The 23,759-nt window shown below is 37.6% G+C and overlaps 1 protein-coding gene across 1 annotated transcript in view; it reads right to left on the minus strand.

Moving 5' to 3' along the window:
- Window positions 1–199: 199 nt before the first annotated feature.
- Window positions 200–23,759, minus strand: part of LOC117315373 (ubiquitin carboxyl-terminal hydrolase 8-like) — a gene marked incomplete at its 5' end in the record, with an annotated part of 31,352 nt that continues 7,792 nt past the window's right edge. Inside the window, 18 exon segments of the mRNA XM_033869530.1 lie at window positions 200–961; window positions 1,403–1,491; window positions 2,157–2,187; window positions 3,745–3,874; window positions 4,674–4,816; window positions 5,026–5,139; window positions 6,119–6,241; window positions 13,248–13,352; window positions 15,600–15,708; window positions 16,284–16,414; window positions 17,306–17,372; window positions 17,661–17,832; window positions 18,323–18,361; window positions 18,885–19,028; window positions 19,594–19,765; window positions 20,242–20,460; window positions 21,142–21,250; window positions 22,935–23,661. Of these exon segments, the coding sequence (XP_033725421.1) occupies window positions 890–961; window positions 1,403–1,491; window positions 2,157–2,187; window positions 3,745–3,874; window positions 4,674–4,816; window positions 5,026–5,139; window positions 6,119–6,241; window positions 13,248–13,352; window positions 15,600–15,708; window positions 16,284–16,414; window positions 17,306–17,372; window positions 17,661–17,832; window positions 18,323–18,361; window positions 18,885–19,028; window positions 19,594–19,765; window positions 20,242–20,460; window positions 21,142–21,250; window positions 22,935–23,661 (2,696 nt within the window). The 3' untranslated portion in view covers window positions 200–889.

Below are 23,759 nucleotides of genomic sequence, written 5' to 3' on the forward strand. Positions count from 1 at the left end.
CGCAGTAAAAATTCTCAAAAATCTTAAATGTTTACCTGTTTACTATTATTACGTGAACTTTTGGGAAAAAAACCAATCGGACTTAAGAAATTTATATCAACATTTCTTATTGATAGTTACCTATCAGGCTACATATCTATTTTCTCACTTCATAACATACTGGCCAATCAGTGGCTGCCAGACATTTTATCCTTGGCTCAACGTTCTATACACAGGGGCTGTTTCAAAAATATATTTTTTCAATTGGTTGGTTGTTCCCTATATATGTAGAGGTAATCTATCTGGTAATAAGCCCACCCCTGTTATTACAGTTTTGTTACCCATCCAGTCACATCAACATACAAAGTAGAATAAAGATGCTACTCAAACAGTAATCATGATCGATTGAACAGAGTGGTATTCTAATACAATATCGTAAGTTGAATATTTGACCCTATTACCAGCCTCGAAAAATTGAAGAAAAAAAACCGTTTTAAATTCAAAGTGAATTAATTACATCGGAAAGAAATTCTATCATACATACTCCAACTCTCTTTCTGTATGTAAAATCAGTTCTTATAAGAATCATTTTTAGGATGCTCTTGTTAATACTTTTATATGTTGGTGTTAATTAGGTATATTTCTATACCATGGGTGCCACTTTATCCATTTATCTGAGAAGCTGTGTACACACTGTCATCACTATCAGGTTTCTTCATGTGGTGAACCATTTGAACAGTAGAATTCTGGACATCTTTCCAACTTTATACATCAGAACCTTGTTAGTCTGGACACTGTCCTTAATGACTACCGGGTATACCGGTTCAATGAGTCAAATCTAGTTTGTTGCTGTTCTAAATCTGATGTAAAATTTTACTAACGTATGGAAAGAAATGAACACCACTAACGATCAAAATGGCTGACGATATGTCGGAGCTGTGAAGTTCACGGTAGTATAGAATAGCACAAAACCAGCAGGAGTCTGCAATAGAAGAAAAGATAATTTAATAAAGTTAAAAATCACAGCATTAATAAACCTTTTGAATTTTAAAGACAGTCCAGGTCATTTGATTACAATTAAACATTTAAATCAATTTACTTTAATAATATCATATTTTTCACTATGTAAGCTTCCTAAAGATCAAATATCATAAATATCATAAATTTTCTTAACTTCAGAAGTTAGCTCAAGGTTATAACTTACATATTTAAACCCCTTTGATAGCCCTCCATTTAAGCAACACACTCTATAGGTCAAATATCATAAATCTTCATGAACTTCAAAAGTTAGCTCAAGGTTTATAACTTACATAGTTAACCCCCTTTGATAACCCTCTTTTTAAGCTACATACACTATAATTCAAATATCTTGTCCTGGATATCTGAAAAAACTTAGAAATCAGATAATGTGGTTCTCTCATACCTTAACCTCTGAACTGGACATCTCAAACACCTCATGGTCATCAAACTTGTTCCACTTCTTGGACACAGCATTCTTACAGTAGGCAGTATCTAAGTGGAAAACAACAGTTGGAAGTCCATTATACTAATGCTCAGAAATGCTCAGGCATGATTCTAACACAAGAGATGATTTCCCATTACAATTCTATGACAAATTCTAATAGCATTCATGTACAAAATATCAATATAGCTGAGTCATATGGGTGAATTCTCTACTAATATTATGATTAAGATGATACAGCATGATTCATTTCTTCATTTGACTTAAATGCCCAAAGCTGTTGATAAGACAATCAAGACAAAACCAGACCAAGCCTCATTTGAGTAAGTTATAAATAGAACCATTCATTGTCTTTTCAGACTACACTTTATTTCATAAGATAATTTTTTGTAACTTGCCTAATTTATAGATATTCATTTAAATTGATAAATTTCAAAATCTTCATCTTCATAATTTTTCACTGGCTAATCTCTATTAAAATGCCTTACATATAAAATCTAACACAGATTACAGGTGTGATTTGTAAGGGAGATAACTCTATGGGTACATATATATCTGAGTTGACCTAAAACCTTACTAATATCACAGGTATGATGTTTAAGGGATATATCTATGGAAATATATGTCTCAGTTGACCTAAACCCTTACTGATATCACAGGTATAATATTCAAGGGAGATAAATCTAAGGGAGCATACAGCCTTAACTGAACTTACAGTGACCGCCATCCATTGTCCCATAGTGATTCTGAAAACAAGCAGAAAAATGTTTTAAAATACCTAATTAAAACCAAATTATTGATTACATAACAATAGTTCGTATATGACTTTAAGGCAACTATGCTATTATAATGATAAAGTTCCTCTTCAATACAGAAGATAAAACGGACAAAGATGAATTATTTTGGGGAAAGTTATTCCCCTTGACAAATTGAGTTATTCTCCTTGACATATTGACTTAATCATCTATGGCATCCCACCATATAAAGGTGTCAAACATTACATAAACACTATACTGAAAACAGGCAATGTTAAGTTTAAACAAGAGGCCCATGGGGCCTGTATCGCTCACCTGGTTGGATTTGACCAAATGTCAAAATAATGTTCATGTTCAATTTGTTAATACATATACAAAAATGTACTCTCTGAAAGACCATATGGATTATTTTTACACCATAATGGTGTTTAAAGAAACTAAGTCCCTTAGGGTGGGGAAAACCCTTTGGCCTATTTTTACATAAGAATTGTGTTTATCCCTTAATGCCCAGCGATACTATACATAGTTATGGGATTGAGGGTCACAGTAACCATTTATGCAAAATCTGTTCCCCCATCACCACGGATGTTTTTGACCAAATTGGGTTCAAATCCATTTAAAACTCAAATCTCTATTTCCCTTATTTGGCCCCTCCCTTCAGGCCCCTTGGGGGTCAGAGTCAATATTTATATAAACTCTCTTTCCCCCTTCCCCTAAGGATATTCCAGACCAAATTTGGTTCAAATTCATTCATAACTTTATGAAAAATAGCGATTTAAAGGATAAACCCCTATTTCCCTATTTGGCCCCGCCCCTCAGGCCCCTGAGGGTACAGAGTAAAAATTTATCCAAACTCTATTCCTCTTCCCCCAAGGATGTTCCTGATCAAATTTGGTTCAAATTCATTCATAACTTTATGACTAGTAGCGATTTAAAGGAGTAACCCTATTTCCCCTATTTGGCCCCGCCCCTCAGGTCCCTGGGGGTTCAGAGTAAAAATTTATACAAACTCTGTTCCCCTTCTGCCAAGGATGTTCCTGATCAAATTTGGTTCAAATTCATTCATAACTTTATGACTAGTAGTGATTTAAAGGAGTAACCCTATTTCCCCTATTTGGCCCTGCCCCTCAGGCCCCTGGGGGTTCAGAGTAAAAATTTATACAAACTCTGTTCCCTTTCTGCCAAGGATGTTTCTGACCAAATTTGGTTCAAATTCATTCATAACTTTATGACTAGTAGCGATTTAAAGGATTAACCCTATTTCCCCTATTTGGCCCCGCCCCTCAGGCCCCTGGGGGTTCAGATTAAAAATGTATACAAACTCTGTTCCCCTTCCCCCAAGGATGTTCCTGACCAAATTTGGTGAAAATCCATTCAATACTTTAGGACTAGTAGCAATTTAAAGAAAAGTTGACGGACACTGGACGACGGACGCTGCACCATGGCATAAGCTCACCGGCCCTTCGGGCCAGGTGAGCTAATAAAATTAGTTTAAAAGTAAAATTGAATTATTTAGCAAAAAAGGCTGGAGGTTGAGTAAGTACTTACAGACACGCCGTACAGTTGGTAGTGAGGGTTGTTCCCTGGACCCCGTACAAACTTGTCCAGACTCAGATCGTTTACTGGGAAATCCACATACGAGTTAATTTTCTGTCGCCACATTCCCTCCCAAACAAACCTGATAACATAAACATATACTGCTGAACAGTTCAGATACAAATCATTTTTAGGAACATATTTCTATATATGTAACAAGAGAAGATTTTTGAGGGTCTTGTCTTCCTGTCACTTATATATCTGTTATTAAATATATATTTGATTGACACTAAAATGTGCCAATCCTTCGAAATCTTTTCCTCATGTCATATGTAGGATGATAATTTAAATGTAGGTTACCGTACTTTGGGATATTTTGGATGTGTTTATAGTTTGGTTTATTTGGCGCCTGGGGTGAATGAGCCAAAATAAAACACACCAAAATTTCACGAAAAAAATCGTCGGAACAATATCCAGATTATAGCAACCGTCTTTCCGTTCATTTACTACATACCCATTACTAGCTTCCATGATCTGTATTGATATGAGTTGGAATATCGTTTTTACGTGTCAATAAAAGTATGTTTTCATCTTAATGTGTCATAAAATTCATTCACGTTGCTTTCATATTGATTGTTGTATTAGCTGTGTTCAAGGACAAGTCACGTCTTGATCGATCGATTGACTTGTGTACAAATTGAAGACTGTTTTCCTGTGCAACCAGGTGAGATGGAATACATAAGGCTTATACTGATATGTTTTCAGTAAATACCTATTCAAACAAAGGTCATATCTCTCAGGTAGGTGATCGAATCCTGTCACTTAGCTTTTTTTTTAATTTCTGAAGATAATAAATGAATAATCTCTAGTATGATGTAAAGACAACAAACATCTGATACATGAAGTGAGACAGTATGACTGTAACAGTGTATTATTTATACCGGTTTAGAGCTATGATGAGGAGTGGGGGCAGTTTCCAGATGTCTATTTTCTTCTCAGTGTCCCTCTCCACCCGACAATTTGGACACTTCCAGCGAGAACTTCCGGTCATTTTCTCAGCCTTTACAAACTCCTGGAGGCATTCCTAATAAAAATCAAAATCCAATATTCTTTACTGTATGTCGTGCAAATTTGTTCTCACGAAAATAATCTATATATGAAACAGTATTCACGACAAAGGAGGTATTTTTTATATTTATCCACAATAACATAAATCCATTTTGTAATTTTGTTTTGTTTTTGCATTAATATGAAAACAAAAACCAGTAAATCATGCAATGTCGGCCCTCTTACCTGAAGACTGCAGCGAGATCCGGAGGGAATCGGCAGTGACAGGTACATAAAAACTTCAAAAGTCACTGACCTGTGTCTACAGGTAAGGCACGTTAATGTGGATCGTAACATCCCCTGTAAAATAGAATATAACAATGTAATCAGTGGACCGTTACATTCCCTGTAAAATAGAATATAACAATGTAATCAGTGGACCGTTACATTCCCTGTAAAATAGAATATAACAATGTAATCAGTGGACTGTGACATCCCCTGTAAAATAGAATATAACAATGTAATCAGTGGACCGTTACATTCCCTGTAAAATAGAATATAACAATGTAATCAGTGGACTGTGACATCCCCTGTAAAATAGAATATAACAATGTAATCAGTGGACCGTTACATTCCCTGTAAAATAGAATATAACAATGTAATCAGTGGACTGTGACATCCCCTGTAAAATAGAATATAACAATGTAATCAGTGGACTGTGACATCCCCTGTAAAATAGAATATAACAATGTAATCAGTGGACCGTTACATTCCCTGTAAAAAAGAATATAACAATGTAATCAGTGGACCGTTACATTCCCTGTAAAATAGAATATAACAATGTAATCAGTGAACTGTGACATTCCCTGTAAAATAGAATATAACAATGTAATCAGAGGACCGTGACATTCCCTGTAAAATAGAATATAACAATGTAATCAGTTGACTATGACATTTCCTGTAAAATAGAATATAACAATGTAATCAGTGAACTGTGACATTCCCTGTAAAATAGAATATAACAATGTAATCAGAGGACCGTGACATTTCCTGTAAAATAGAAAATTACAATGTAATCAGTGGACCGTTACATTCCCCGTCAGATAGAATATTACATCAAAATCAGTGGACCGTTACAATCCGCGTCAGATAGAATATTACATCAAAATCAGTGGACCGTTACAATGTAAACAGTGGACTGTTACATTCCCCATCAGATAGAATATCATAAAATATGATGACTTGTGCATAATTTTGATATTCTCTGTTTAATGTATTCAAAAATTCAATCTACAAGTGAATGACATTCCGACAGCTGGAACCAGGAATCAGAACTTACCTGGAATAGGTCAACTATGATCGACTGATAAAGCAAACAATGGCGACGCCAAGCCACATCAGATGCTTGAATATCCGGCAGTTTGTCCGTATCAGAGTCAGCAAGCTTTGGCTTAACTTTCACCTGTAACAAAGGTCAAAGGTGAAGGAAAGGTCAGGATATTTCTAACAGAGGTCGGATATGAAAGAGATGCAAGTGTCACATGTAACAGAGGCCAAAGGTAGTGAGGTCAAATGTAAAAGATTACAGTGAAATTTAACAGAAGTCAAACATAAAGAACAGGTTAATATTACATTCAACAGAGGTCAGAGGTAAAAGAGAGGTCAATGTCACATCTGCCAGAGGTCAGAGGTGAAGGAGAGGTGAATGATACATCTAAGGAGTTGGAGGTGAAGGAGAGGCTAATGTCACATCTGACAGAGATCAGAGGTGAAGGAGAGGTCAATGTCACATCTGACAGAGGTCAGAGGTGAAGAAGAGGTCAATGTCACATCTGACAGAGGTCAGAGGTGAAGGAGAGGTCAATGATATATCTGACAGTGGTCAGAGGTGAAATGGTAACAAATGTCAATGCTACATCTATCTATTAACCCTGTTTGACAGTACTATATCTATTGACCCTGTTTGACAGTACTATATCTATTGACCCTGTTTGACAGTACTATATCTGTCACGTCGTATGTATATAATTGTTATTTGTTGTCGTGCGGTGTTTGTACTTATATGTTCCTAATTGGCTACCGTACGAGAGTGTTTGACCAGGAAGGTCAGATGTCATGAAGACGTAAATTCTCGGACCCTGGTTTAAGGGTATTTTACCCTATCTATACTGCGTTAGCAGTGGAAAATTATATTCAGGCACAGATGTCAGACTGTGGTAAGGCTATCTTTATACTTCTGTACCTATTTTACTGTTTTCATAGCCCTATTTTTGATAAATATCTTTGATAAACACTCTTTAGAGAGCGTGCGGCTCAGTGATGCGTAACATTGTTATTACTGTTTGCCGTGCTTATTTAGGGTAGATATTTTTGAATATTGCTTTGTAATTGGCCATAAATATGATTATTTAAGCTATGTGTACATGTATATATATTTGTACTTATTATAACTTGAACTCATGTTATAAACTTGAAGTGTACTCAGGTGAGAACATATGCATGTTTGGAAAAGTATGGAAGCCGTGAGTGGCTTTGTGATGTTGTGTTTATCGTTTTCAACAGAGTTCTTAGGATATTATGAGACCGCACATAGTCATTTGTAAAATCATCATATTTTACATTGTTATATATTGTAAGTGATATCTAATGGTAATTTAGCCCTTTTCCCTATTAATAATTAATATTGATATTAATTATTTAATTAAGATTGTTGTGTTATAACTTTGGTATAAGTGAGGTTTGTGTGCAAGTATTAGACAACTTGTATTGTTATTCTTTAAGCTCCATGTGAGGGTCACACCAACATCTGAACCCCTACCAGGGGCCTATCACGTCGCCAGAGAATGCCGGCGCCAGGACCATCAGACAGGATGGTCAGCTATCATCACACCCCGAGCGCCAGGAGGCGATATAACACTGACAAGCTTGAGGAGGTTTAGGCTCCAGTAGTGCTACAGTGTCAGTGATTGGATGTGTCACATAAGGTGTTTTTGTAACCAACATGCTTTAGAGTTGTTGGTTGTTGGTATTCTGTGTGGAAACTTCATGTAAAATGGACTTGTGTAGCTTATAGCTTACAGCTACACCCACACATGTGTGATGCGCGAGTGTGGGAATTGAGTGAACAGAGACTTTAGCGACTCTAAATTTGTATGAAAATGGCTGAGAGTGAGTGTGTTTTGTTGTTTTGTTGCAAATAAATTGTTGATTTTCATTTACAAATATTGTTTTCATTTCTCATCTTACTACTCGACGCTCGTCCTACATAACAATATCTATCTATTGAACCTCTGACAGTACTATATCTATTGACCCTGTTTGACAGTACTATATCTATTGACCCTGTTTGACAGTACTATATCTATTGACCCTGTTTGACAGTACTATATCTATTGACCCTGTTTGACAGTACTATATCTATTAACCCTGTTTGACAGTACTATATCTATCTATTGACCCTGTTTGACAGTACTATATCTATTGACCCTGTTTGACAGTACTATATCTATTGACCCTGTTTGACAGTACTATATCTATTGACCCTGTTTGACAGTACTATATCTATTGACCCTGTTTGACAGTACTATATCTATTAACCCTGTTTGACAGTACTATATCTATCTATTGACCCTGTTTGACAGTACTATATCTATTGACCCTGTTTGACAGTACTATATCTATTGACCCTGTTTGACAGTACTATATCTATTGACCCTGATTGACAGTACTATATCTATTGACCCTGTTTGACAGTACTATATCTATTGACCCTGTTTGACAGTACTATATCTATTGACCCTGTTTGACAGTACTATATCTATTGACCATGGTTGACAGTAATATATCTATTGACCCTGTTTGACAGTACTATATCTATTGACCATGGTTGACAGTACTATATCTATTGACCCTGTTTGACAGTACAATATCTATTGACCCTGTTTGACAGTACTATATCTATTGACCCTGTTTGACAGTACTATATCTATCTATTGACTCTGTTTGACAGTACTATATCTATCTATTGACCCTGTTTGACAGTACTATATCTATCAGCCCTGTTTGACAGTACTATATCTATTGACCCTGTTTTATAGTACTATATCTATTAACCCTGTTTAACAGTACTCTATCTATTGACCCTGTTTGACAGTACTATATCTATTGACCCTGTTTGACAGTACTATATCTATTGACCCTGTTTGACAGTACTATATCTATTAACCCTGTTTTATAGTACTATATCTATTGACCATGGTTGACAGTACTATATCTATTAACCCTGTTTGACAGTACTATATCTATCTATTGACCCTGTTTGACAGTACTATATCTATCTATTGACCCTGTTTGACAGTACTATATCTATTGACCCTGTTTGACAGTACTATATCTATTGACCCTGTTTGACAGTACTATATCTATCTATTGACTCTGTTTGACAGTACTATATCTATTGACCCTGTTTGACAGTACTATATCTATTGACCCTGTTTGACAGTACTATATCTATTGACCCTGTTTGACAGTACTATATCTATTGACCCTGTTTTATAGTACTATATCTATTGACCATGGTTGACAGTACTATATATATTGACCCTGTTTGACAGTACTATATCTATTGACCATGGTTGACAGTACTATATCTATTGACCCTGTTTGACAGTACAATATCTATTGACCCTGTTTGACAGTACTATATCTATTGACCCTGTTTGACAGTACTATATCTATCTATTGACTCTGTTTGACAGTACTATATCTATCTATTGACCCTGTTTGACAGTACTATATCTATTGACCCTGTTTGACAGTACTATATCTATTGACCCTGTTTGACAGTACTATATCTATTGACCCTGTTTGACAGTACTATATCTATTGACCCTGTTTGACAGTACTATATCTATTGACCCTGTTTGACAGTACTATATCTATCTATTGACCCCGTTTGACAGTACTATATCTATTGACCCCGTTTGACAGTACTATATCTATTGACCCTGTTTGACAGTACTATATCTATTGACCCTGTTTGACAGTACTATATCTATTGACCCTGTTTGACAGTACTATATCTATCTATTGACCCTGTTTGACCGTACTATATCTATTGACCCTGTTTGACAGTACTATATCTATTGACCCTGATTGACAGTACTATATCTATTGACCCTGTTTGACAGTACTATATCTATTGACCCTGTTTGACAGTACTATATCTATTGACCCTGTTTGACAGTACTATATCTATCTATTGACTCTGTTTGACAGTACTATATCTATCTATTGACCCTGTTTGACAGTACTATATCTATCAGCCCTGTTTGACAGTACTATATCTATTGACCCTGTTTTATAGTACTATATCTATTAACCCTGTTTAACAGTACTATATCTATTGACCCTGTTTGACAGTACTATATCTATTGACCCTGTTTGACAGTACTATATCTATTGACCCTGTTTGACAGTACTATATCTATTAACCCTGTTTTATAGTACTATATCTATTGACCATGGTTGACAGTACTATATCTATTAACCCTGTTTGACAGTACTATATCTATCTATTGACCCTGTTTGACAGTACTATATCTATCTATTGACCCTGTTTGACAGTACTATATCTATTGACCCTGTTTGACAGTACTATATCTATATATTGACTCTGTTTGACAGTACTATATCTATTGACCCTGTTTGACAGTACTATATCTATTGACCCTGTTTGACAGTACTATATCTATTGACCCTGTTTGACAGTACTGTATCTATTGACCCTGTTTGACAGTACTATATCTATTGACCCTGTTTGACAGTACTATATCTATTGACCCTGTTTGACAGTACAATATCTATTGACCCTGTTTTATAGTACTATATCTATTGACCATGGTTGACAGTACTATATATATTGACCCTGTTTGACAGTACTATATCTATTGACCCTGTTTGACAGTACTATATCTATTGACCCTGTTTGACAGTACTATATCTATTGACCCTGTTTGACAGTACTATATCTATTGACCCTGTTTGACAGTACTATATCTATTGACCCTGTTTGACAGTACTATATCTATCTATTGACCCCGTTTGACAGTACTATATCTATTGACCCCGTTTGACAGTACTATATCTATTGACCCTGTTTGACAGTACTATATCTATTGACCCTGTTTGACAGTACTATATCTATTGACCCTGTTTGACAGTACTATATCTATCTATTGACCCTGTTTGACCGTACTATATCTATTGACCCTGTTTGACAGTACTATATCTATTGACCCTGTTTGACAGTACTATATCTATTGACCCTGTTTGACAGTACTATATCTATTGACCCTGTTTGACAGTACTATATCTATCTATTGACCCCGTTTGACAGTACTATATCTATTGACCCTGTTTGACAGTACTATATCTATTGACCCTGTTTGACAGTACTATATCTATTGACCCTGTTTGACAGTACTATATCTATTGACCCTGTTTGACAGTACTATATCTATTGACCATGGTTGACAGTAATATATCTATTGACCCTGTTTGACAGTACTATATCTATTGACCATGGTTGACAGTACTATATCTATTGACCCTGTTTGACAGTACAATATCTATTGACCCTGTTTGACAGTACTATATCTATTGACCCTGTTTGACAGTACTATATCTATCTATTGACTCTGTTTGACAGTACTATATCTATCTATTGACCCTGTTTGACAGTACTATATATATCAGCCCTGTTTGACAGTACTATATCTATTGACCCTGTTTTATAGTACTATATCTATTAACCCTGTTTAACAGTACTATATCTATTGACCCTGTTTGACAGTACTATATCTATTGACCCTGTTTGACAGTACTATATCTATTAACCCTGTTTTATAGTACTATATCTATTGACCCTGTTTGACAGTACTGTATCTATTGACCCTGTTTGACAGTACTATATCTATTGACCCTGTTTGACAGTACTATATCTATTGACCCTGTTTTATAGTACTATATCTATTGACCATGGTTGACAGTACTATATATATTGACCCTGTTTGACAGTACTATATCTATCTATTGACCCTGTTTTATAGTACTTTATCTATTGACCCTGTTTGACAGTACTATATCTATTGACCCTGTTTGACAGTACTATATCTATTGACCCTGTTTGACAGTACTATATCTATTGACCCTGTTTGACAGTACTATATCTATCTATTGACCCCGTTTGACAGTACTATATCTATTGACCCCGTTTGACAGTACTATATCTATTGACCCTGTTTGACAGTACTATATCTATTGACCCTGTTTGACAGTACTATATCTATCTATTGACCCTGTTTGACCGTACTATATCTATTGACCCTGTTTGACAGTACTATATCTATTGACTCTGTTTGACAGTACTATATCTATTGACCCTGTTTGACAGTACTATATCTATTGACCCTGTTTGACAGTACTATATCTATTGACCCTGTTTGACAGTACTATATCTATTGACCCTGTTTGACAGTACTATATCTATTTATTGACCCCGTTTGACAGTACTATATCTATTGACCCCGTTTGACAGTACTATATCTATTGACCCTGTTTGACAGTACTATATCTATTGACCCTGTTTGACAGTACTATATCTATTGACCCTGTTTGACAGTACTATATCTATTGACCATGGTTGACAGTAATATATCTATTGACCCTGTTTGACAGTACTATATCTATTGACCATGGTTGACAGTACTATATCTATTGACCCTGTTTGACAGTACAATATCTATTGACCCTGTTTGACAGTACTATATCTATTGACCCTGTTTGACAGTACTATATCTATTGACTCTGTTTGACAGTACTATATCTATCTATTGTCCCTGTTTGACAGTACTATATCTATCAGCCCTGTTTGACAGTACTATATCTATTGACCCTGTTTGACAGTACTATATCTATTGACCCTGTTTGACAGTACTATATCTATTGACCCTGTTTGACAGTACTATATCTATTGACCCTGTTTGACAGTACTATATCTATCTATTGACCCTGTTTGACAGTACTATATCTATTGACCCCGTTTGACAGTACTATATCTATTGACCCTGTTTGACAGTACTATATCTATCTATTGACTCTGTTTGACAGTACTATATCTATTGACCCTGTTTGACAGTACTATATCTATTGACCCTGTTTGACAGTACTATATCTATTGACCCTGTTTGACAGTACTATATCTATTGACCCTGTTTGATAGTACTATATCTATTGACCCTGTTTGACAGTACTATATCTATTGACCCTGTTTGACAGTACTATATCTATTGACCCTGTTTGACAGTACTATATCTATTGACCCTGTTTGACAGTACTATATCTATTGACCCTGTTTGACAGTACTATATCTATTGACCCTGTTTGACAGTATGTAGATGGTAACTTACTTTGTTGAGTCCTTCGTTAAGACCATCCATGACAAATGTTAGGAATTCCTGCGAATCTTGCTGGTCGTACCCTGCAAACATAGGCTGGTACTTCCCCACAATATACTGTAACAAAACATATACTGTAACAAAACATACACTGTAACAAAGCATATACTGTAACAAAACATTTACTGTACAAATAAATGTATCGACTACTTAAGTGTAAACATGGTCTTTTTATCAGTGGTGTAATGGTTCATCGATGCATCTATTTATTGAATCGCAGAGCGTTGCATCGATGCATCGTCTATCCTTGATCTGTATCGCGACACTTGAAAATGTGTAGTTATCCCCCTTGACCAACGTAAGCTTACGTTTTTTAGTAAACAACATGGGTGACAAAGCTGTTCCGGCTTATAAAACTGCCTGTTGGGGTTCTTTCAAATCCAAATTATCTAAATTCAAGAACGCTTTCTGGCAAATGGACAAAACATATGTTTTTTGTAACAAATGTCGACGAAGACTGAAATATTTTAGAAATACCACAAACATGACTACTGTACGATAGAATACCAGATATCTGATAGGTCATCAGCTTCTCATATATTGTGATACGTATCATCTTGTCACCCCTGTATCGCGATACCAATCGTATCGCTACCCAACATGCGATACACAGCTCTACTTTTTATGTGTTTAATAAAACACTCATTACACTGTCAGGGTCCTCAAGTGACGGGGCCGCGATAGCTCAGTCGGTTAGGGCGCTAGTCACGTAACCTCAGGGGACGGGGCCGCGATAGCTCAGTTGGTTAGAGCGCCGGTCACGTAACCTCAGGTGACAGGGCCGCGACAGCTCAGTCGGTTAGAGCGCCGGTCACGTAACCTGAGGTGACAGGGCTGCGATAGCTCAGTTGGTTAGGGCGCTAGTCACGTAACCTCAGGTGACGGGGCCGCGATAGCTCAGTTGGTTAGGGCGCTAGTCATGTAACCTCAGGTGACGGGGCCGCGATAGCTCAGTCGGTTAGGGCGCTAGTCATGTAACATCAGGTGACAGGGCAGCGATAGCTCAGTTGGTTAGAGCGCCGGTCACGTAACCTCAGGTGACGGGGCCGCGATAGCTCAGTTGGTTAGGGCGCTAGTCATGTAACATCAGGTGACAGGGCAGCGATAGCTCAGTTGGTTAGGGCGCTAGTCACGTAACCTCAGGTGACAGGGCCGCGATAGCTCAGTCGGTTAGGGCGCTAGTCACGTAACCTCAGGTGACGGGGCCGCGATAGCTCAGTCGGTTAGGGCGCTAGTCACGTAACCTGAGGTGACGGGGCCGCGATAGCTCAGTCGGTTAGGGCGCTAGTCACGTAACCTCAGGTGACGGGGCCGCGATAGCTCAGTTGGTTAGGGCGCTAGTCACGTAACCTCAGGTGACGGGGCCGCGATAGCTCAGTCGGTTAGAGCGCCGGTCACGTAACCTGAGGTGACGGGGCCGCGATAGCTCAGTCGGTTAGAGCGCCGGTCATGTAATCTCAGGGGACGGGGCCACGATAGCTCAGTCGGTTAGAGCGCCGGTCACGTAACCTGAGGTGACGGGGCCGCGATAGCTCAGTTGGTTAGGGCGCTAGTCATGTAACCTCAGGTGACGGGGCCGCGATAGCTCAGTCGGTTAGAGCGCCGGTCACGTAACCTGAGGTGACGGGGCCGCGATAGCTCAGTCGGTTAGAGCGCCGGTCACGTAACCTGAGGTGACGGGGCCGCGATAGCTCAGTCGGTTAGAGCGCCGGTCACGTAACCTCAGGTGACGGGGCCGCGATAGCTCAGTCGGTTAGAGCGCCGGTCACGTAACCTCAGGTGACGGGGCCGCGATAGCTCAGTCGGTTAGAGCGCCAGTCACGTAACCTCAGGTGACGGGGCCGCGATAGCTCAGTCGGTTAGAGCGCCAGTCACGTAACCTCAGGTGAAGATCTGAGGTTCGTGGTTTGGAGCTCAGTTGGTTAGAGCGCCGGTCACGTAACCTGAGGTGAAGATCTGAGGTTCGTGGTTTGGAGCTCCCTAACCGTGTCAGTTTGTGTTTCTCAGGAAGCTGAGAAATAGGCTGATCTGTGCTGTCATGGTTGTGTCCTTTCGTAGGACACTTTACCCTAACTGCTCTGGATGGCATGCCACAAGACTCCCATATGTTGTTCAGTGAGGTAGTAAACAACTACTACAAGGAGACCCCTACTTCAAAATTACTCTGGCTAAAGTGTATATAAAAGTGGACTTTAAGGCAGGTTTTTACCTGATTACTGGAACAGAGATTTTAATATGTTTCTTTTTTAGATAAAATTTTGAATAAAACTTGAAGTTTAATTAATGTTAGAATAACATAGATACCTTGAAGTCCCGAGGTGTGATGTTTCTGTACTGCCCGCTCCATAGTGCCTTCACAATCACCACAAACTCGTCGACAACCTGGTAACCTGAGCTGTCCGGTCCACTGTCCCTAAAATAACATCCAATGTCCAATGTCATTATGTGATCACTAGAAGATCACTGAGGGTTTTTGATGTCATAAAGGTAATGGTCAGTGTACATACCTGTTGATGTCATACAGGTAACGGTCAGTGTACATACCTGTTAATGTCATACAGGTAATGGTCAGTGTACATATGTGTTGATGTCATACAGGTAGCGGTCAGTGTACATACCTGTTGATGTCATAAAGGTAACGGTCAGTGTACATACCTGTTGATTTCATACAGGTAACGGTCAGTGTACATACCTGTTGATGTCGTACAGGTAACGGTCAGTGTACATACCTGTTCATGTCGTACAGGTAACGGTCAGTGTACATACCTGTTGATGTCATACAGGTAACGGTCAGTGTACATACCTGTTGATGTCATACAGGTACCGGTCAGTGTACATACCTGTTGATGTCATAAAGGTAACGGTCAGTGTACATACCTGTTGATGTAGCACAGGTAACGGTCAGTGAACATACCTGTTGATGTCATACAGGTAACGGTCAGTGTACATACCTGTTGATGTAGCACAGGTAACGGTCAGTGTACATACCTGTTGATGTCGTACAGGTAACGGTCAGTAAGGAAATACTGGACCAGCGGAGCACAGTTGTTTAAACATTGTACGATTGAGTTCATGTAACAAGTATTTCCGAGGTTCCTCAATCCGGTCAATGCTGATCCCTGAAACAGACACATATTATCACACGATAAATTTCTAGTTTTCATACAACATGTAATGATTTATTCCAGTCACCAAATGTTCTGAACTACAATGGATATTGAGCATGTTTAAGTATTCAAGCCTCCAGAAAGTGTATCTTGATACTTCCATTTGACGAATTATTAACTTACTTACTTGGTGAGGTTTGAAATAAATTAATTCTGTTATTGGGTGTATGTGATGTGTTTGTACCATCTTTTACATTAAAATTCCTTCTATACCAGGAGTACCGTTCACAAAAAGTGGATATGTGGGTGGGTCATCAAAATAGGCGAGTCCCCTAATCAGGTGGCCTTTATAGACAGGTTTTTGTGATATACATATATATGTGTGTGTGATCTCTATAAATAGGTATTTATCATTTTGGTTTTGTTTAACGTCCTATTAACAGCCAGGGTATTTATCATAAACAAGTGGTCTATAAACAAGTTTTTGTTGTAAAATACAGGTTTTCTCTAGGGCAGGCTTGACTGTAGGTTTAGGAATTCAACCCTAAGATTTACATACCGGCACTTAACATTATGATAGAAGAAATACCACATTTACTATATATAGATTTACCTACCACAGTTACTATATATAGATATACCTACCACATTTACTATATATAGATATACCTACCACATTTACTATATATAGATATACCTACCACATTTACTATATATAGATATACCTACCATATTTACTATATATAGATATACCTCCCACATTTACTATATATAGATATAGATATACCTACCACAGTTACTATATATAGATACACCTACCACATTTACTATATATAGATATACCTACCACATTTACTATATATAGATATACCTACCACATTTACTATATATAGATATACCTACCACGTTTCCATATGTAGGGTTCAGGTTTCGTGGGCGTGTACTTGCTGGTTGTGGACGAGGTTCAACCCTGCGACAAAATATCTTATGTTAAGGTTGTTTGTTTGATGATTCAATGGTTCAAATATCCAAGATTACATTTATCTGTTACAAGTAATTTGTCATCAAATGTAACACGACTTCCAAAAACTTGTTTTAAATCTACAATGGACAGCATTCCTCTCCAGCAAATTTGTTTCACAAGAGTTAGTGCCCCTACCTTTCTAGTTTCTTGGTTCTGTCAACAGAGGGCAGATATGATAGCTCTGTCCAATTCATAACATGAATACAATGATTCACAAGAGTTATGTGCCCCTACCTTTGAGATGGTTTCTTGGTTCTATCAACAGAGGGCATGCTCGGCTTGAGCTGTCCCTCCTCCTCCATCAGTTTGGTGATGTCTGGCGAGGAGAAGGAACGTTTCAGTCCTCCAGATCTTCCCTGCTCCGGTTCATCTTTTAACTTGGTTTTGTACACATCCCTCTGTGGAGCTGTGCAAATATTTCCACAGAATCAATAAATATCTGGTATTATTATTTGTCCAGACATAAAAAAATTTGACAACATGAAAACTTTACCTGGTGTGAAAAAAAACCCCAAAAATTCTGTTTTTAATTCATTGCGCATTTTTCATTTTCTTTCCAATTTAAAATGAAAAGTGAAAAATAAAATTTGACAGGTATTTACATAGTAATAAGCTGGGGGCGCTAACACAAACTTAAACATACAGTAGGAGGTGGAAAACAAAATCTCCATCTGTTAATATTTTCACTTTTACTGCAATAGACCTAGGTTGGCTCATTTTGAGGCATGAGCTTACTGTTATTTATATACACAAAGTAATTAAATTCTGCTTTTTATTTGTCAAAGTATGACCAAAATGGTATGTACACTCTGTGTCATAAGTGTTTTGAAGAGTGAATAAAGAAATACTTTGATGTTGAGAGACATAATGACAATACGCCAATAAGCCATACTTACTTCTAAGAGGATCTTGTATCCCAGTTTCTTTTCGTATGTCTGTAAAGACACATCATTTTGTTTTACACATAATAACCTGTATCTATGTAATTCAAATCAGAGAGCAATAAGTTAGTTTGTACAACAGGGCTGTAAGTCTACAGTCAACTTCAAAACTAACAAGCATGCTGGGTACTGCTTAAGTAAAAAAAAACCTGAAACTCAAACTTCATCTTCTAACTTTCACCAATATACCTTGAAGCATGCGGAAAACTGAGTGGAATGACCGACAGACAGATAGACCGATGGACGATAGAGAAAACTTGTTCTGCCGGTTTCACTGGAGGGGACTAACAAATATACAACCCCTACAGGTGGAATCTAGTTGGGAATGTACAATGTCAAATTGGTAGGTACTTTGTTCAGTTTTTGAAGACAATTGTCATTTGGTCCAGCGGTGATCACATTTAAGACATGGTCAGCTTTACTATTCAGCTTTCGTAACCAGAGTAATATAAGTGTTTTATAGTATTTTCTTCTTTACCGTTTCCATCTATAATATCTATCTGTATATAAGTCGTACCTGGTTGATAAACCATCGGAGGCTCCCATTGGGTGTGACTGTTCTTGTGATCCACGTAGAAGTAGCGGCCAGTTTTGTTATCCCGCTGTTTTTCCCAGCCATCAGGCAGGTTTGGTGAGGGAATCGTCCTCACTTGTGGTTTATCTAAAAGAAAAAAAATATTTCCATCATTTTTTTGTCATCCAGTAATTTTCATTTAAAACTAAACCGTATCAGACTTTGCACTGAAGCCATCCCATATAGGCTTTTGAAGCATAGAAATTGAAGAGAACCCTTTATTTTTCAGGAAATCTGTTCAAACTACACAGAAAGACTCTATTTAATGTGAAAAGGAATACCCTGTGCAAACCCAGAGAATGTTTCAGAAATATATTGGCCAACTTTCCTGGATGGAATAATATTTCTTTCTTTTCCTTCAAAAGTACAAAATCCTCAACATTTACAATCTCCCAATTAACAATCATCAATTTAAGTATAATGCTATGCCTCCAACAATCTCATGGCAGAGGTTAAATGATTTCAAAATAAATTTTGCAGCTCACTTTGTATTTCTATAATTTTCGTAGATGTGATTATTTGAACTGTACTTTACAGGAATGACCTACAGTATATATATACATATATATATAGGTAATCACAAATAGCATTTTTTTCAGCTACTGTTTGCTTCAGTCCTGTATTCATGATACAGAAACAGAACAGGTATTACCGTTGAGTTGCCTCATTTTATCCTGAGCGATTCGAAGAGCCATGTCTGCGCGGGATTTTTCATCCTGATGCTTTTTCTCCTTCTCTTCTCTCTCTTTCTCCTGTCTAGCTCTCTCTTGTTTATCCCTTTCTTCCTTCTGTCTTTGCTGTTCCTCTTGCTGTCTTTTTTGAGTCTATAGAAAATTCATAAACATATTTCTGATATGACCCCAGTCCCACTTCATTACAAATCAATCCAAACCTTCAATCTGATGATTTTGACCCAATGATGAAAGCTCAATACCGGTATGTGTCAGGAATTTTCTTACTGTAAAATCACTAATTTTTGTGGGTTTTTTATTTATGTGTATTTTGAAATTTAGTTTTCAAAGTGCCAAACAAATACTCCAAGCTGAGACTCAAAACATGGACTTAAAATTGTCAAAGATGAGCAAGATAAAAATGAGTAGCACCATAACGACAGAAATCTCACTGACTCGGACCAACATTCCAAACTTGGACTCAAAATTATCTAGATATGGAGGAAAGAACTATTACTGCCTAAATTATATATATAATGACTAAAATATCAAAGACACATCAGGAATTTTGCCTCAGAGCAAAAACTAGCATATATGTTAAAGTTCTGTATTAAAGGGAGATAACTTACATCTATGCGTGCCTTTGCCTCACGTTCTCGTCTCTCTTGGTCCCGTTGTTTTGCCTCCTCTGTAGCCTTTTCTTTTGCCTCTTTATCCCTTTGTTCAGCTAATTTCTTCCTTTCGTTCTCCTGACGGAGTTTCTCTGCCCTCTCTGATGCCTCCCGTAGTTTCTGCTGATTTTCCTCCTCTATCTGCTTTGCTTGCTGTTGGGCACTGCTTATAGCATCCTGTAATCAAAGTTGATTAAACAACCTAGGACGACAGTTGATGATTGGATCCCTGAGCGTTCGAACCTCATGATCTCAATGTCAGTGGGTTAAAAAAAAAAGGTTCACGATATCGCGAGCATTCAAGGTAAATGAGTATGTCTTATATACAATTTTTACTGTCAGGACTTAATTTGTACTTCAAAATAAGTAGAGTTTTTAAGTGGTAAGAGTTCAAGATTAAGTTTAAGTCTCTTAGTTTAAGTTAAGCTTTTACTTGTAATCGGGGGCGGGTTTACAGCAGGATGATGAAACTGGATTTGACTGCATTTCTGCACTAGACACGGATATCGATGAGTTTATTACCAGGTGTGGTGTATTAGCAAATCAACATGGTACAGTTCTATTACAGAAGGAATTCTACCTTCCCTAGGTTATGTTGCTTTCCTTAACTTAATAACTTGTTTTCTTTTATCAAAATATTTCCTACTTTTTAAGTTTTCAGTGTTGTGAAATGGTACAATTATTGTTCAGAAGACAATGGTGTTATTGTTCAGAAGACAAAAGGTATCATCAATGTTAAAAAAACAATGGTATTATCATTGTTCAGTTTTCAGTGTTGTGAAATGGTATAATCATCATTCAGAAGACAATGGTATTATCATTGTTCAGAAGAAAATGTGCTGTTCTACTCATTCTTACCTGTCCGTCTGCCTCCTTCTTCTTTCTCTCCTGTCGTAGCCTCATCACTTCCTCCATACGCTGTTGCTTATCTTCCTCTTCCTGTCGCATGCGGATCAACTCCACCTTCCTGTTTACAAAGTGAGAATAGTGTAACAACTAGGATAGAATCAAAAGTGTACTTAAGGGAGTATACTACCTTACTATGACAGACTTAAGGGAGTATACCACCTTACTATGACAGACTTAAGGGGGTATACCACCTTACTATGACAGACTTAAGGGGGTATACCACCTTACTATGACAGACATAAGGGGGTATACCACCTTACTATGACAGACATAAGGGGGTATACCACCTTACTGTGACAGACTTAAGGGGGTATACTACCTTACTGTGACAGACCTAAGGGGGTATACTACCTTACTGTGACAGACTTAAGGGCGTATACTACCTTACTATGACAGACTTAAGGGAGTATACTACCTTACTGTGACAGACTTAAGGGAGTATACTACCTTACTGTGACAGACCTAAGGGCGTATACTACCTTACTATGACAGACTTAAGGGAGTATACTACCTTACTGTGACAGACTTAAGGGAGTATACTACCTTACTGTGACAGACTTAAGGGGGTATACTACCTTACTATGACAGACTTAAGGGGGTATACCACCTTACTATGACAGACATAAGGGGGTATACCACCTTACTGTGACAGACTTAAGGGGGTATACTACCTTACTGTGACAGACCTAAGGGGGTATACTACCTTACTGTGACAGACCTAAGGGCGTATACTACCTTACTATGACAGACTTAAGGGAGTATACTACCTTACTGTGACAGACTTAAGGGAGTATACTACCTTACTGTGACAGACTTAAGGGGGTATACTACCTTACTATGACAGACTTAAGGGGGTATACCACCTTACTATGACAGACATAAGGGAGTATACTACCTTACTATGACAGACATAAGGGAGTATACTACCTAACTATGACAGACTTAAGGGAGTATACTACCTTACTGTGACAGACTTAAGGGAGTACACTACCTTACTATGACAGACTTAAGGGAGTACACTACCTTACTCTGACAGACTTAAGGGAGTATACTACCTTACTGTGACAGACTTAAGGGGGTATACTACCTTACTCTGACAGACTTAAGGGGGTATACCACCTTACTATGACAGACTTAAGGGAGTACACTACCTTACTCTGACAGACTTAAGGGAGTACACTACCTTACTCTGACAGACTTAAGGGGGTATACTACATTACTGTGACTGACTTAAGGGAGTATACTACCTTACTGTGACAGACTTAAGGGAGTGTACTACCTAACTGTGACAGACTTAAGGGAGTACACTACCTAACTATGAGAAGTATGACAGACTTAAGGGAGTACACTACCTTACTCTGACAGACTTAAGGGGGTATACTACCTTACTGTGACAGACTTAAGGGAGTATACTACATTACTGTGACAGACTTAAGGGGTATACTACATTACTGTGACTGACTTAAGGGGGTATACTAGTTACTACCTTACTGTGACAGATTTCAGTATTCAAGTTTTATATAATCAGTGTCACAGATTTAAGGCAGTACACTACCTTACTGTGACAGATTTAAGGGGGTATACTATATACTACTTTGCTCTGACAAACTTTAATATATAAGCTATTGATATTAATGTGACAATTTTTCTTTTTCCTTGAAACCAGCATAAAATAGAACAGCAATTGATTCAATGAAACAATCTTTAAAGTATACATGATAAAGGGAAATAACTGTGTTTACCTTGCCTGCTCCTCTTGATACTTCCTCTCCTCATCCTGGAGTCCTGCAGTTGTCTCCGTTTTAATATCCTCTTCTAATTTCTTTTTCTTCCGCAATAAATCTGCCAAGTCTTTTGCTTGTGTTGCTTTCATCTGTTCCATTTTTGAGAGCTGATTTTCTTCAAATTTTAATTTTTCAATTCTGCTTTCTCTTTCTTTTGCAATTCTGTCCTTTTCCTTCTGAAAACTTGCCAGTTCTTCCGCTTTTTGCTGGCGAATTTGTTCCAATGCTGCTTTCTCCTTTTCCAGTTCCTCAGAATATTTTGAAAGAGCCACATTGGACTTACTCTCTAGACTAACACTGTTGTCTGTGCCAAGTTTCTTAGATTCTGGTAATGTATTTGTCCTCTCCGGTCCATTCAATGACCTTGAAGGAGAGGTCAAACTAGATACTAATGGATACAAATCTGAACCCTCCCTTGCTGTAACAGACGTTGTGATTGGTTGGTTCTGTGGGGTTTTCTGATTGGTTCCTGGCTTTGGTTTTGTAGACCTGTCAATTCTTGGCATCATTCTACCTACATCACCATTTACTTGAGTCAAATGTTTCATTGATCCTGATTGGTCAGTCATTCCTTGAGAGAATTGTAACAAAGAATCTGATAGGTCCATTGATTTTTCTAGTGTAGGTGGTTTTTTAGGGTTTAGTATGTCATCAACATTAATATCATCTGGATAGTCGAAGTCCACTGTAACATAAATCAGACAAATATTGTTGAATTTCCCTTATAAATTCCTACATTTCTTCCAAAATGCAAAAGAAATTGATTTGATTTTATGTTTTAAT

Source organism: Pecten maximus, chromosome 17, assembly GCF_902652985.1.
Source record: "Pecten maximus chromosome 17, xPecMax1.1, whole genome shotgun sequence".
In the NCBI taxonomy this organism is placed as follows: domain Eukaryota; kingdom Metazoa; phylum Mollusca; class Bivalvia; order Pectinida; family Pectinidae; genus Pecten; species Pecten maximus.